The sequence below is a fragment of the Vulpes vulpes genome, chromosome 4, assembly GCF_048418805.1.
Source record: "Vulpes vulpes isolate BD-2025 chromosome 4, VulVul3, whole genome shotgun sequence".
NCBI classification, from domain to species: Eukaryota; Metazoa; Chordata; class Mammalia; order Carnivora; family Canidae; genus Vulpes; species Vulpes vulpes.
The window spans coordinates 108,828,093-108,844,800 of NC_132783.1; the positions used below are offsets into that span (position 1 = coordinate 108,828,093).

General features: G+C 39.1%; 1 protein-coding gene across 13 annotated transcripts in view; it reads left to right on the forward strand.

The window, feature by feature from the left end:
• Positions 1 to 16,708, forward strand: part of ATP10B (ATPase phospholipid transporting 10B (putative)) — a 252,935-nt gene that overhangs the window by 160,590 nt on the left and 75,637 nt on the right. For 12 of the 13 annotated variants that reach the window (XM_026007667.2, XM_072756707.1, XM_072756712.1 and 9 more), the window contains one exon: positions 4,767 to 4,971. In XM_026007667.2, the coding sequence (XP_025863452.1) occupies positions 4,767 to 4,971 (205 nt within the window). The remainder of the gene's footprint in view (positions 1 to 4,766; positions 4,972 to 16,708) is intronic. The other variant, XM_072756715.1, reaches the window with a different exon arrangement.

Genomic DNA, 16,708 nt, shown 5'->3' on the forward strand with positions numbered 1-16,708 from the left:
ACAATGTCTCGAATACTCTAGCTTGAAGTCTTGAAGTCAGGTAGTAATAGTCCTCCAATTTTGTTCTCCTTTATATCATGTTAGCTATTCTGGGACTTTAGCCTCTTTATATAAACTTTCAAATCAGTCTATTAACATTTGCAAATGAACATGCTGGGCAGGATTGATTTTAAGGATATACTTTTCTGGGAGTTTGTGCCAGTAGCCAGAGCCCTAAGTCTTCAATTGGCTGGATTAAATCCCTCTTTTCTGAGCTTGGGGTAATGGATTCAATATTTAGAGTTTCCTGTGTTTGTATATTGTGTACCTGGGCCCAAGCCATAAAATGCAATCATGGGCATAAAATGGGTGTCCCAATTGCATGAAGGAGAATGCTGGGGCTGGAAGAGCAGGGGGTTAGCACTAACCATGATATTAATAATCATTGTTGTCACTGTTGTCACCACCACTACCATCATCATCATCAAAGAATCTTGTATTTATTGAATACTTACTAAATGCAAAGGCCTGAGTTCAGTCCCTTTCCTGGATCATGTCATCAATCCTTTCAACAACCTTCTGAGGCAAGTGCACATATTACTGTCAATTGAAAAAAACAAAGGCTCTGAGAGGTTAAATAACTTGCCCAGAGTCACATGGTTAATAAGCTGTGAAGCTGGAGTTCAAACCCACTCTTAACCCCTATACTGCACTGATTCTCCCTAGCATTCCTCTTTCACCCTGGGGTAGTAATGCTGACCATTCTATATCCAGCATTCAAGCTTCCAGAAGGATAGCTAAGGTCAGCTCATCATCCTGTTTTGAATAGAAAGTCCACAGACAACTAAACCTGAAAAATCCTCTCTACTCTAGTTCCTTGAAACTCTTTCTGTAAAATCCACACACTTGAGAAATGGAGCCTTAAGCATTCTCTCCTCCCCCTTTCACCTGCTTCCCCATGGCATCCAGTTGGTTACAAACCTCTCTTGCTGTTTATTTCCCTCTTAATAAGCCCCATCTCCTCTCGGAAAGCCATTTAGCACGGCACCACTTAATTTCTCCTCGAAGCAGAATCTGCCAGATGGAGTCTTTGTCCCAGGCCATGTTGATTTGTCTTATTTTTAAACAGCAGTGAGCATCCCATGAAACTAAAATAGCAGTTGGTTCCCAGGTGTGACTTACTGAGCAGGGAGGTGATCAAGAGCGTATGGACTCATCCACCTGAGGCAGCCGTTCCAAATGACTTCCTCAGGTGGCACCCAGCCAGCTGCTGGCCACATCTGGGTGTCATTTGATGCAGGGGCACGCCACTTTTCCGCGTCAACTGAGTTCAGCCACACATCACCTCCTCTGGTTGTACCCCCTTGGGCTGTGCATCCTTGCCTTTTCCACAGACATACTCATACTTCTGACATTGGGGAGACAAAATGGACCCCAGAGGATAAAGAGACCAGCACAAAGTGGCCAAATGATAGAATGAAATGTCTCATTTTTTACCCTGATGTCTCATTTTTTTATTCCCAAACATTCATTTAAAATCTGTCTTTTATTCTATAACATAACAATGTTTAGATTAATATAAATATAATCCATCAAATTATGTGCCAGCTAAATTACTAAACCATATCCTCCCCCACACATATACACACAAAACATGTTTTTTAAAACTAACATCCCAAAGTCATGTTGATTCTGTAGCTTCATTATCCCAGACACACATAATAGGGTGTGTGCCTCTGTTTGAGAAGCACACTCATGAAGATGGGCAGTCTTTCTTATGGAGGGTATGCCTACAAGAGGGACTAGGAATGTTTCTGTACTGCCACATGTCATCCTAAGGATGAGAGGATTAATCTAAAGGAAAGACAGAAGTGATTATTACTAAAAAGGCAGTGACTTTCCTGAGATCTAAGGAATAATAGAAGTCAGAGGCTGATCTGACTTACAGCATCTTGGGTGGCTCCTCTGACCTCATTATACCTATCACCACAATGAGAATTGACAAAACAATAATCTAGCTCACCTCACAGAAGTGACTGCGTATATACCATAAGCACATCTCCATAACCCTCCATCTTCATCACCTTAAAGCTCAGATCCCATAATAAGCATTGGAGTCCTTTATTATAAGGGGGAAGAATGAGATTCAGTGTTTGTGGATGGAGGTATGTTGGCCTTGCCTCTTATATGCCTCTGTTTGCAGCAATCCCAACCAGCACTTGCAAATCTTCTCAACCAGTGTGCTCTGGAAGTATTGGCAATTAGTTAAAGGCATTTTCACCTAAACCCAATCTCAAATACCAAATATAATGCTGAGATTATAGCAACCAGTTGATACCCACCATGCCTAAAGGCGTCATCTGACAGGACACGGAAGTCAAAATGGGGAGGTAGAGAAGAAGGGGGACAAGTTGAGCAATAATCCTTTATTCCTTGGAGTAATTTTGCTGAAATATTTAGGAATTTTTTGTTTTGTTTTGTATTAAGCACCGCTCAAAAAGAACAACAACAAAAGCAATAAAGCCAGTCTTTCTCTGACCCTGTGAGATTCCTTCTCCCATGGAGAGTATGGGCCATTCCAGTTCCTTTAAGTAGCCTTATACTCGAACATTTAACAGGTATTCTTAGGGCCACTATGAAGAAAAAACAAATCCTTCCCTGAATCAACAGAAAGACCATGAATTATTTGATAATAAAATTCACATTCCTGATGGAAGAGTATCTACCCTAAATATATCCATAAACAGATAAGTATATTTCTGAAATATCATTGAGAAAAAATATGGGGGGGGGGCTGTCCCCATTCTTTACAGGAAAAATAAGTGATAAAATAAGCTGATGGAATCAAAAAGTGTTTAGAAACCTGTTAAATGTCCTTCCATGGAAAGAAGCACCATTACCAAAATGCTACAGATATATTTGCCCTTAAATACTGAGAAATGGTCTCAGTAGTCATTTGGATGATATTCCCCATGGACTGATTGTACGAGTAGCTGCTTTGCTATGCTTTCTGGAGCCATGGGAATTTCCACAGAATTCTTTGGGTCTTTATCATGGCAAGGTGCTCCCCAATACTAATGTCTCTGATTATTTTATAGACTCAGATCAGACCTTCCCTTAGTTGGCATTCCAGATGAGAGCACACTCATTTCAGGGGATTAGGGGAGTCCTGTTCATGGATATTTTATGACAAGAACAATGGAGTCTTAGGAAGGCTTATTTGGGGTTCTCTGGAGGGCACCAAAGTAGGAAAGAAGACCTCAAGTCCTTTACCTCCTTAGGGACTTTTATGAAGTCAAAAGAGAAAAGCAAAATTCCAGTCATATCTCTTTCTCTGTGAAAGAGTAGTCTTGTCATCGCCAGGACACCCAGATTCCAACAGAAACAGAAGCAATAACCTGCCCAGAGGGGCTCAACACCGGTGGAGAAAAACAGCCACGGCTGGGCTCAGAGGCATCCAGCTGCAAACCAGCTGGGCTTGGTTGAAAAGACCACATGTAGAATATTGGTTGGGTTCCAAATCCCATATTTAAAGAGGAACATTTCCAAATACAGCCTTAGACAAAACACCCACCCTTTAAGACAGGTATTAAAACTATCATACAAGAGTAATGAAGGGCACTTGGAAAGTTAAATTTGACTTGGCAAATCGAAAAAGGCTTCAGGAAATATTTGATGAATGTCTTAAAATATTTATAAAATGGTAGAAGATGGAATAGATCACATTGCTCAGGAAAGCAGATCTAGCTGAATATTTGGTGAAGTAGAAGGAATATTTTCTAAGATGAGAGATCCTTAAAATGAAATGTGCTCCCTTGGGTAGTAGGGAGTCCTTTCACTGGTGGTGTAAAAGCTGAGACTGCCATACCCCCTGAGACCTGAGGAGACAGGGGAATATTTTTGAGGAGGTGGGATCTCCAAGCAGTAAAAACTGTGGAGTTGGATGTCAGGATGGACCTGGACTCAGGTTTCAGTTGTTTTTATAAGACTTTGGGAAATTTTTCTTGGACCCTCAATTTCCTCATTTGTGAACTGGGTCTAACAATATCCATTCCAGTGGGTATTATTATGCAAATAAAGTATTAACTATCACTAGTGCCTGGCACAGTAGAAATGCTACATTTGTGATTATTGCTGCCACTATTTATCTGCTTGACAAATTGGGTAGGAAGAGAAAATTCATAGTTTCCTGAGATTTCTTTAGCCTTCTGACTCTATGAGCATTATGGGACCCATCCTGTTAAACTTCCTGGTGCTATCTTTCTAATTTCCTGACTGCCCAGAGTTTTCTGTTTCAGCACCACCTCACATCTTCCTACACAATGGTGTATACCCTCACTTTCCTACTGCACTTTTCTCTCCTAATCAGAAACAATTTTTTCTAAACAATTTTTCCTTGCAATCCTGCTTTCTGTAGTGATAACTGACTAATCTGGAAAATGATGTATATTAAGAGTACTAGAATAATATGATTATGTAGTCACCTTTTCCCTTAATTTTTTTCTTCTACTAGAAAGCAAGGCTGGGCACAGTACCTAGTCTACATCCAGCAGTCAATCAAAACTCTAAATGATGAGGACAGATCTTCTGCTAGTGGGATTCTATAGGTCACGCTTTGCTTTCCTAGAGAGTTATGATCATTTGGTGATCATTTGGGGCAAGATAGAATACCAAACAGTCTTGTGACAAGCTGCTTGGGGGATGTTTAGGCACAGGTGGGACCTTCTTCCATTCACTTTTTAATTTTCTAGAGAAACTTAAAACTCACTGTTGTTCTCCCACCCAAGAAAAGAGAGGAATTACGTGCAGAAGTGCTGGAAGGATGTGCGTGTGGGAGACTTCATCCAAATGCAGTGCAATGAGATCATCCCAGCAGACATACTCCTCCTCTTCTCCTCAGACCCCAGCGGGATCTGCCACCTGGAAACTGCCAACCTGGATGGAGAGACAAACCTCAAACAAAGACGTGTTGTGAAGGGCTTCTCACAGCAGGTAAGGCTCTTTCTAAGATCTTCAAAGGTGAGGTCAAAGGGAAGAAGCAAGCCAACTCTACTGGAAAATTGAATTTAACCTGGTGGCTAGAGGAGAGAGTAGGAGATGCCTCCTTTTCTCAAGCCTTAGGTATAGTTAATCTTCCTAGCAAGGCTTTTGATGGGTATCATCCCATTATCACAGATAGGGAAATAGGCTTAGGAAAGTTAAATAACTTACTGAAAGCCTCAAAATTCCTAAATGGGGGCTCACTCTATTTAAGGAAATTGTAGTCTCTGCCCTAAACCAAGGAGTCTAATATCTGTTCAATTACCCTTGAACAGGGTAGAAAAATGGGACTAAATGGGACTAACCCATTTTTCTGTGCTTATGCAGTCCTTGCCCATCCTGCACAGCTCTGCTCCCTCCACTTCTCCCTCTGAATCTTCTCCAATACTACTTTGACTCCAGCATAAGCTATAGGAAGGTATTGTTATCTATTTTTCCACTTGTGTACATCTTACTTTCCCTCCTTGAGAAATAAGGAATGATCATCAACACTTAGTTAACCCCCACACTTACATGTATGGTGCCGTGAATATCATAGAGAAGTCATTATTGTTTGCTGGTTAAGAGCCCATTCTCTGGAAGCTGACAGAACTGAACTCAGAGTCCAACCCCACCATTTATTAGCATTCTCACCTCGGGCAAGTTACTATTCTCTCACATCTTTATTCCCTCATCTGGAGAATGGATACAAAAATAGTACTTCTATATTAGGGTGATCCTGAAGACTAAAAGACAGGTGTAGGAATTACTTAGCATGAAGGTAGACACATAGTAAGGAACCAGTAATTGGCAGTGAATGTCAATGGCGTTCAGACACAATGTGTGCTGATAAATTGAAACCGGGTGTGATATTCCAATTTTCAATTAAAGTTCCCCTTGAAAGCGTTGATTTTCAATCTGGAATCTTCCTCTGCCCATGGAAAAGAATACAAATATATCAGTTTCTTCACTCTCCCAGCCTTCAGCGGGAGAGAAATTAAATGAGTCAGGGGATTTAGTGGAAAGAAGGCAAGTGCTCATTCCTCAGAGATTCTCATGAGCTAGAGTTCACTTATCTAGATTGAAACTTCTTGAGAGAAGACAACTTGTCATATCTCACTTTGCCTTTCTCCAAGCACTGGATGAGCAGTTCTCACAAAATCACTTTGGTATGAATGATTCAGTCCTCAGAAGTCTATTCTGTCATCCCTACATAGTTCTCCCCTAGTTCTGCTGTGAAACTCAAAAGAGATAAAGATAGGAACAAAATATAGGGTTTGGTGCATAGTAGGCCCACAATACATGGTCTGTGGTTGCTACTTTGGCTATATTTACTATCCTGGGCATATAAACCACCATGACCACATTGCTGCCATCTGCTTTTTCTTGTTATTTCACAGGTTCAGTATTTCCATTGGTCTCCAGGCTCCACCTGAGTCAGCCACTGCACTGGTGTTTGATTCTGAATTTTCTCTCCTTTGTTTCTCCTTACCACATTCACCAAATCAACCTAAAGTTTACAAACAAGCAGGGCAGGATCAGGGGAAAGTTCACAAAGCCATTCTAGATGCACAGCAAGCTATTTCTTGGCTCAGGGCCCTGTGGTATGCCATCAAGATCAGAGGCTTTTAAGCTTCTTTAACCCTAATTCAGAATAAGAAATACACACTATTGAACACATGCACACATTAACACACATAACGCATGTGGATGTGTGTGAGATGTAGAATTGCCATCTGAGCCATACTACATGCAAATCACTCTGAGACTTTCTATTCTACTTCATTTTTTTTTACAAAGCTCTGGGAGAATTGAAACTTGTATTTGCCTATGATGCTTACAAATCTTCCCCTCAGCAGTCCCTCCCTAACATCCTCATCACTGTTCTGAGGCCTCTTGACTCTCTCTCTGGCAGCACTGTGTTGTCAGAGTTTCAACCAGCCACTTCTCTTTTTGTCTTTAGCAACAACTCCCAAACGGTTTCTTGTATGTTAATTAGTCAGATAGTTTGGGATTTGATTGGAATGAAGAGCCAGATGAAAGGGTCATTCACACTCCAGTGCAGTAGACCAGGCAATTTAATAACATCTCTCAAACTCTAACCCTGAATTCTCACAGGGTACTTGGCATAATGACTTACAAAAAAAAAAAAAAAAAAAAAAAAGTTCATTTGTGAAGAGATTTATTTATTTGAGCTTCAAGATTTTAGGTGTTCTCTATTTTGTTCCTTTATTCTCCCCCTCACTTGGCTTAAGTGTGTTTTTCCACTACTATAATAATAGTTATAATAATAATGATGCACTTTTATTAAATCCTTACTGAGGGCTCTGCATGATTATCTCATTTATCCTCACAAATCCCCCATAAGGTAGGGCTATTATTGTCCCCATTATACACATAAGGAAAAGAAGCATAGAGAGGTTAAGTGACCTGTCCAAGGTCACTGAGCCAGAACATGTTGGAACAATACTCAAAGCCAAGTTTGTCCAAAGTCTCAGTTCTTAAGGTTCATAGTAGCTCATCTCCCTGGCCCTTTGACTATTACCCAGTTTACCCAGAGATGCTTACTTGAAAGCACACTTTACCATTTTCAATATTCTTTCAACCTATAAGTAAGATGTGCTGGGAAGGATAAAAGTAGGCTTAGCCAGGTCCCTGAAAAGGAGAAATTTGGGCTGTTCTTTGCTACCTTGCATCTCCCTTCCGTCCATGCAAAAAGATCTCTGAATATAGGCAGAATTCTCTTCTAACTCTATACTCTAGCGTTTCTCAAATGTGTTGGACAAACATTGATGAGAATTACAGGAAAAATATATGTTGTAAAATCAAAAAGCAGAAGATAATAGGTTACAAATCTTCAAATATTTCAAATAGTACTGCCAGACTTCTCAGGTAATTTCATAAGCCCCAACGAGGAAAGGGGACAGGTACTAGTACGTAGCATCTCTAAACATTTAACCACAGAAAACTTTTATTCCAAGAAACATACTCTAGGACTACTGCAAGAGACATAGGATCACAGTTTAGGGATTTGCTCCAAATACATTACAGGTGTTCATGATGTACCATAATCACCACAGGGAGAAACCTTTTAAAATATACATGCATTCTTCCCCATTATCACTAAATTATGGCTCACTAGGACTGAGTAGGGGTTGGTCATGCATATTTTTTAAATGTTCCCCTATATGATCTTCACATGAACCTACCACCTACCACTCCTTGAACACCTGTAAAAAAAAAAAAAAAAGGAAGGTGTCACCTCGAGCGCTTACAAAAAACACTTTCAATAATATGAACAAAACTACTATCTTTGTGCTTCTTACATATGCTAGTACTTTTGCATGCATTGTCTTTTAGTCCTTGCAACCACCCTGTGAAGTAGATATGGCTATCCTCATTTTACAGATGAAAATTCTGATGAACAGAAGTAGCAAATTTTGCCATTGTCTCAGAGAAAGTTTTGAGCATCTACAGATATGGTTTGTTTGGAAATTTGATATCTTAAATGGAAATTTGCTATCTTAAATAAGAAGTATCAATGGATTTTCTTAATTGTCCCTCTAAACCCCCTAGTGGCTATAAGACCTTCACCAAAGAGTTTTTACTAAAAGAGATTTCTAGAAACTTCCCACCCATCTGTACTGGTAGTTCTTGTAAAACAAGGTTCATGGTCAAATCTGATTGGGATTTGACCTGTGGACCCCTCTTGTAGGGTCCAATGTACATTAACGGAGTAAGGTCTCTGAGAAGCTGCAGTCAACAGACCTTTTAAACTTTCTTTAAAGTTTTCAGGAGTATTTTTCAGCACAATAATTTTAGCATTCCTATGAATATTTGGGAGGAAAATTAAACTGAGTTGTGGAGGACACAGGATGGCAGAAGGTAAGCAGGAACAGAGAAAGACTTAGGCAATTCATTCTCCCCTTTTCCATCTAGGTTCAAATGAAATTATAAACATAAAAGAGCTTCTCGAAAGTATCTTTCTCTGGGATCCCTGGGTGGCTCAGCGGATTAGTGCCTGCCTTTGGCCCCGGGGGTGTGATCCTGGAGTCCCAGGATCGAGTCCCATACTCCCTGCATGGAGCCTGCTTCTCCCTCTGCTTGTGTCTCTGCCTCTCTCTCTGTGTGTGTCTCTCATGAATGAATAAATAAAATCTTTTTTTTTTAAGTATCTTTCTCCTGTACATACCACATCATTCTCAAGGTTGCCAAAGAATTGCTTTCAAAATCCTTTTCTGAGAATTCAACTTGGACAAGGCCAACTTTTTTTTTTCAATTTAGACTTTTATAATAATGGGCAATCTTTGAACGCACAAAATTATTGACCTGTTCTTGAAATATTTATTCCCACATCCCATTGCTGAGAAAAGGGAAGAAATCCAAAATTAGGCTTATACTAAGTTCTGCTGAGCAGATCAAAGTACTTTATGAGAGAATTAAATTTTACCATTTTCTCTCTGATGACCTGAAGTCTCTTTTTAAAAGGATTTCCAAGATGGATAGTAGGCATTTAATACCTGAAGAGGAGGTGTGCCATTTATTTTGGTGAATGGAAATTACCAAAGCCGAAGAATCAGAAATAAATTCTTCCAATTAATATTTCAGATGAAACATATTCCTGGCTATCTATTATCCAAATCACGGAATCCTAAATTCTACTAAAACATGTGTCAAATCATTTCCCAGTACCAACCAAATGCTTACTATGGCAAGTATGATATATGGACTAGCCTCTTCAGCATCAATTGAGAGCTTGTTAGAAATGCATAATTTCAAGCTCTGCCCCAAACTCAACTGGAATCTGCAATTTAACAAGATCCCCAGGTGACTGCCACACATAGTAGAAGTTTGAAAGCACTAGCCTAGGGTATCATTGACTGGCTAATAATTGTGCTTACCTGTTTATTGCCCAAATTAAAGATCCTTAATTGATGCTCCCTTTTAACTAGCTTACATTCCATAACAGTGATTTTAAGCCATTTTCTCAATTAGGAAGAACCATTTCAAATGGTAGCTGGATCCTCTTCAGTGAATGTGTGTACTAACTTTAACATATTTAGGTAGCAGAGCACTTTGCCAAAAGGCTTGAAGGAGGATAGGGACCACTTTATCACTCTCCCATGTCAGTGATGACACACCTAGAAAGAAGCAAAACGTAGCTGTTCCCTCAACCCTGCCTGCCCTGAGAACTAGAGAAAAATCCCCTTACCTAGTAGATTTTGTAATGAGACCTGCTCCTGATGGGCTGCTTCAACTTTCCCTTAAGAATGATAGTCTTTATACCTATTGACCACTGCTTAAATGTTGAGCAGATATCATATATTCTAGAATCCCTTTAATATAAAATTTATATCATGATATATAATAAATTATATCACTAGATAAGTTGATTTAACATATACTATGTGCCATAGGCAGCTCTTCTAGTGTTTTATACCTATTATCTCCTTCTACTCTCCACAAATAACCCTGCAAAGTAGACACTTTGATTATCCCTATTTGATGAATGAGGCAAGAATAGTCAAGTAAGCCTTTTAGCAGTGGACTGAACTTGGATTTAAACTCAGGCAGAGGGCAGCCCGGAGTGGCTCAGCAGTTGAGCGTCTACCTTCGTCTCAGGGCGTGAACCTGGAGATGGAGCCCACTTTGGGCTCCTTGTGAGGAGTCTGCTTCTCCCTCTGCCTGGGTCTCTGCCTCTCTCTCTCTGTGTGTCTCTCGTAAATAAATAAATAAAATCTTAAAAAAAAAAAAAGGAAGGAAATGTTCAAGTATTTTCAAATGTAGGGAGAATAGTATGATAAATTTTTAATGTGCCCATCACTGAATTTAACAATCAACTCATAAGTAGTTTTATCTATAGCCTCACCCTCTTCACTCTGCAAATTATTTCGAAGTGAATCTCCCATGTTGCAACATTTCACCTGTAGATATTTTAATATCTATTTCTCAAAGATAGGGTTTTTAAAATATGCAGTTATTCCATTGTCATTCCTAAAATATTAGCCTTAATTACTTGATGTCAATTTTGAAGTCAGTGTTCAATATTTTCCAGTTTGTTTGAATAAGAATCCAAGTAAGCCTAAATACCTAGATAAGCTTAACTCTCCTTTACTCTAGAGATTCCCTATTCAGCTTTATTTTATTTTTTTGTTTTTCTTACATATTTAGTTTTTGTTGCTGAATAAATCAGGTTGTTTGTCCTGTAAAATATCCTACAGTCTGGATTTTGCTGATTGCATTGTCTCCCACTTGTGTCATTTAATGTTTCCTGTTCATTATGTTTCTATAAATTGGCAATTAGAGCCAGTGCCTAAATCTGATTCAGGTTAAGTTTGTGTTTGTGAGTATATATGTCCCTTTTGCATGAATTCATTCCCTTACCATCCTGTAAAGGTGACCAATGAGTTTGTCTTTTTTAGCATCAATATGCACTGATGGACTTAAATATATTTGATGTGTGTCAAATAAGTACAGTTGTTATCTGTATTGATTGCCCCATTTTTAGCCAGTGGAGCTTTCTTCAAATCGGTTCCTGAGCTCTTTTTTAGTCTTCAATATATCTAGTCCGTTTCAATGGAAAATAGTGTTCAAAAATCACAATCATACGTGTTGGAGGTACATATTACTATTGGATGGATCATTATTTCTGTGCCATTTAAATGGACAGAACTAGGACTTTTTAAAAGATTCAATATATCAGAATTTATGCTGATACTTGAAATTCAGGACTAGAGGTCTTTACATAACCTCATCAATATTAAATTTGTAAACCTTCTCCCACATTAGGCAAAGTCCTTAGCCACTGTACTGCACAGCCCCCTTTGATGTTTGACACTCACAGCAATCCTTGGAAGTAGAAAAGGAAGGAATTAGTAACATTTTCAAGATGAGGAAACAATTTCAAGAAGATTAAATCTTGTCAAAGATTACCCCACTAATGCAGTGTTATGCCAAAATTGGAACTCAATTCAGATGTACATGGTGATTTTATAAAGTAATTCTTAGATCCCTTTACATGTATGTTTTATTTCTCAAATAAATATAATTTTCACAAATATAAAAATATTGAAACTATCAAAGTTTTGGTTATAATTCTTTGCAATATTAATCATTAGACTATGATGGAAATACCCCTTAAAAAAACTTACTTTTATTTCTTATAGCCCTTTGATGTCTTTTTGGTGACCCTCTCTTGCAGAGTTGTTCTGGGGCATGAGCACACACACACACACACACACACACACACACACACACATACCACAACATGGAAGATTCGCTCCCCTTTCCCAAAGCACTATTTGCAAATTTCATTAAAAAGTATTTTTCTATTTTTGTCCCTTCAGGACCTTATGAGGACGCTCTACTAGGTTTTATGAAAGATATAATCATGCAAAAGTGTTAATAGATGATAGTTTAAAGTTTCCCTCCATTACACTATCTCCATACCCCATGATAACATATTTACATTTGAATAGTGGCCTTCACAGTCATAACTGCCAGGGATAATTGTATTTTAAGCCAGTGTGGAAAATATCCGATGTCTCAAAAGAGAACCATATCAATCTAGTATAAGGATTAGGCAAGACTCTTTGTTGCATATGACCAAACTCTGATTCAAAGTAGCTTAAACAGAAAGAGAATTTATTGAAAGAAAACAAGGTTAATTGACCTTAGGGTAATGTCAACCATAAATTTAGAATCCATCAGTGCAGTCCTCATTTCTTGTCCATGTTTCTGTCTGTGTTTGGCTTTCATCTCTCACAAATAGACTTACACTCAGAGCTTCACCTCCAGAGAAAGACTGGGAACCTTTCCTAATGTCTAGATTGAAAGGCATCCCAAGGACAGAGACTGGCCTGGCTGGTATTATGCACCCACCCTTGGACCAATTAACTCTGGCCAGAGGGGAAGGATTCTGAGATTGTCATCCTCTACTTCAACTGTATGGTTGAAATTGGTCTATGGTGCAGGACAGTTCTGAGCAACTCCACAATGAATGTCCATTATACATATTATGCATCAGTTCTATATACACTTAACTTATTGACAACCAAAGTCCTCTACCCTTAAGGAGAGGGCCTGAGGTCTTCTGTCTGTCTCCCATTCCCCTAATGATACTCCCTAGTACAAAAAAGTCCTCCTCTAACTGCCATATCTCTGCCTATACAACATCCTATGCAATGTTCCCAGAGTGAAACACTCCTTCCTCTGTGCTCCCATAGACTTTACTCATGTTGCTTTCAACCACTGTGCATAACATACCATAGTTCATTCAATAAATTCATTTATCCAACCAATATCTGATGAGGTCCTCTTATTGCCAGATACTGTACTAGGACATTTTGTTGTTGTTTATCAGGGATGACACATTATGATCATATCTTCTGTGAACAACTTAATAAAAAGTTTCTCAAACTGGAATTCATATTCTCTTCTTTGTGACCCCTTTTGCTAAAAACATGAGGTATAAGACATTGCTCTCATGTAATTTTCTTTTTAAGAAAAAGATTTTATTTATTTTAGAGAAAGAGCGTGCACAAGTATGAGCAGGGAGAGAGGCATTCGGAGAAATGGACTTCCCCTGAGCAGGGAGCCTAATGCAAGATTCAATCCCAGGACCCTGGGATCATGACCTGAGCTGAAGGCAGATACTTAACTGACTGAGCCACCCAAGCACCCTCCTTGTGTCATTGTCTTTTGTCTGTTAATTACAGCAAGAAAAAATGTATGCAAAAAACGTCTGTCTGTGCGACACTCTGTGAAGGCACCCCTGCCCATTTGGTGGCAGCTGTCCCTATTTCAGGCATTATGCATTCACTCATTTATTTACCACGTGTCAATTGAATATGTCCTCTGAGCCAGGTGTTCTGGTATGCACTGGGGGTTCATGTGTGAACAAGAGAGATACAGGCTATGACTACATACTCTAACAACGAATCACAAAGACTATGATGAACAAATAATCCCATAAACAAATAGTAATTGGTTTCTTTGAAAAATGACAGAACACATTCTTTTTCAGTATTTGCTTGGCATGCCAACCCTGTGCCTTAGAGGTTAGAAAATGTCATAGCACAATTTCATGATTAAACTTAGTCTTAACTCTGAATAAGAATCAGAATATCTCTCCACTTGAATAAAGTCCACACAAGACTGTAAGGAATCTTTAGATGGAATCTTCTGCCTACGACCCTGCAACCCAATCTGTGTGCTTTAGCGGGAATCTCTTGAGCATGCAGGGAGACCCAGGGTGATTGCATATGCAGACCATCTCCTCCCCTAGAGTCTGAAAGGAAAGTAGCTGCCAGTCACTCTGTTGTGGGTTATCTTGAAAGGAACTCTGACTGACCTGGAGCAGGGAGGTTATCAATTGCTGGTAACTGTCATTAGTTTTCAGATGGAATTCTCAGAAATCAGAGAGTTGTTTAATTTGTATGCCAGGAAGGAAACCTTAGTCACCCAGCTCAGCAGCTAGGGCATGAAGAATATTTGATTCTAACATTATCCAAACTAATAAGCTTTAAAACACACACACACACACACACACACACACACACACACACACACAACTTTAAACAGTATCCTCCTAAGGTTGCAAGCGATGTATCTCCTGTGTAGCCAGCCAGGGGGTGTGGTCTGTGTATCCTGCAACCTCTTTGCTCTCCTGCATTAACACCCACAAATTAGTTAGTTTTCCTGCTTTGTCATCCTCTGCCTGGAAAGGGCTGGTTTTTCTAGTCATCCAGCCTGAGGGTCATGTAGAAACAGAGTGAGGGCTTGGCAATATCTGGTTCAACTCTTCTTTTTCCAGGTTCAAAGTAAAAACTCAATAAATAAGTACATACTCGGTTTATGGAAGAAGTTTAGCTGACTTCCCTCTCTCCAATGAGCAGAATCTTTCTTGAATATTTCCTAATGGACATGGAGGTGTTTCAAGGTTATCTAAAATGTACTTCTGCTTTAAGGACTTAAGACTATGGGTACCTTTTTTTTTTTTTAATTTGTTTGTGACTATCAATATCTTTGATAACTTTGCCCCTCAAATCCTCTTACCTGAAAGCATTTGTCCTTTCAGTGTCCATTATTTAAGAAAATAAAAACGAAAAAGTACTGTGAATTGGATTTATAATTTACTGACCTCAAGAATTCCTCAAGAAATTGGAAAACCATGTATGTGACACTTATTTTTACTGTCTACAGGTAGCATCTTGGGGCATTTAGGGATTTGTAGATAAATTGCAATGTCTAATCTACCAATTGGCTTATGGAAACAGCTTGGTATTTGATAATTATAAGCATAAGATATTATATGTTCCACATGAATGGCACAAATATTAAAAATTGTCCCAAGGAAGGAGAGATTGCTACAGTCTGTGGTGGACCTATGGGTCCTTAGATCTAACACTTGAGCTTGGCAATAGAAATTTAAGAGAGTTACCAACATGGAAAACCTGCAGGGAAAGCATGTAAAAGGCCAAGAGGGTTTTTACTGTGGGCAGACACCATTAAATGCTTTTGCCAAGCAAGGAACATGTATAAGCTTTAGAATCAGACCTACCTGAGTGCTCATGAGCTGTGTGATCTTGGGCAAGCTACTTAGTACAATCAACACTCAGTTTTCTCTCCAATAAAGTGGGGCCACTCGGCCCTGACACTTCACAGGAGAACTAGGAAGATTGAATAGAATCAAATCAATAAGGGGCAGCATTTTGTGAACTGCAATTTTACCAAATAAATAAATATCATTAATTTTTTAAAGGCCAAGAGATATCCATGGGACTGAATAGGCCATTGTTTTGTTTAGACTTCTTCATTTGCAAGAAGCAGAAGTAATTCTGGCTAACTTCAGCAAAATAGTATCCTGCAAAAATGTAGTGGGAGAGGGGGTAGAGGGGAAGAAGCACACAATGTGACTCCCAGAATCAAAGGAAAGCTGAAGACTCAGAAACAAGAACCAGGAAGCCTCAGTGCAGTGGCCAAGTATTGGTAGCAGCAATTACTTAATAATCTCATTTGTTTATCTTCCTTGAGTCATTTTCTCAAGTCAAAGTCCCACAGTGGGAGTGTCTAGTGGGCAGGGCATCTTGCTCTAGAGTCCCCTCAAGGTAACAAACCACAGAAGAGAAGTAGTTTCCTGAAAGGAAGTGAGAAGGTTATTAATTTAAAAAGGAGTAGATTGGAAGGTGGGTAGCCAGAAAACAATTGCCCACTACAAATAATTTCAAAAAAATCATTCACACATTTATGTAATCAAATTTATTAATCAACTTGAAATTCATTTATGAAGAATAGTGAAAATAAGCCTAGAAAAGTAAAAGCTGAGGCTAGTGCAGGGGAAATGGCCTATTCTTATTACTGGAACATAATTCAGCCTGTTTTCTAAATGTTGGCCTTCCCAGTGGCCCTTGGAGAATGAAGTTTGTTGATTCTGGTCCGTAAGTCAGTAAGCATATCTTAACCCCAAAGAGTCATTACACACTAGCACTTGGCCCACTTTCCTTTGCTTTCACTGATACTGCCATTGACCTACGTGGGCTAAACTGGGAACGTTGAGTTGTTTTATGATTGCAGTAACTGATTTGTGTCAAGAAAACCTCTTCCTTCTTTCTGATTCTCTTTCACTTCCCCCATGGCTCATATACTATGGGTATTCAATAAATGTTTGAATATATGAGTGAATGAGTAAATGAAATGAATGAGAGACTGG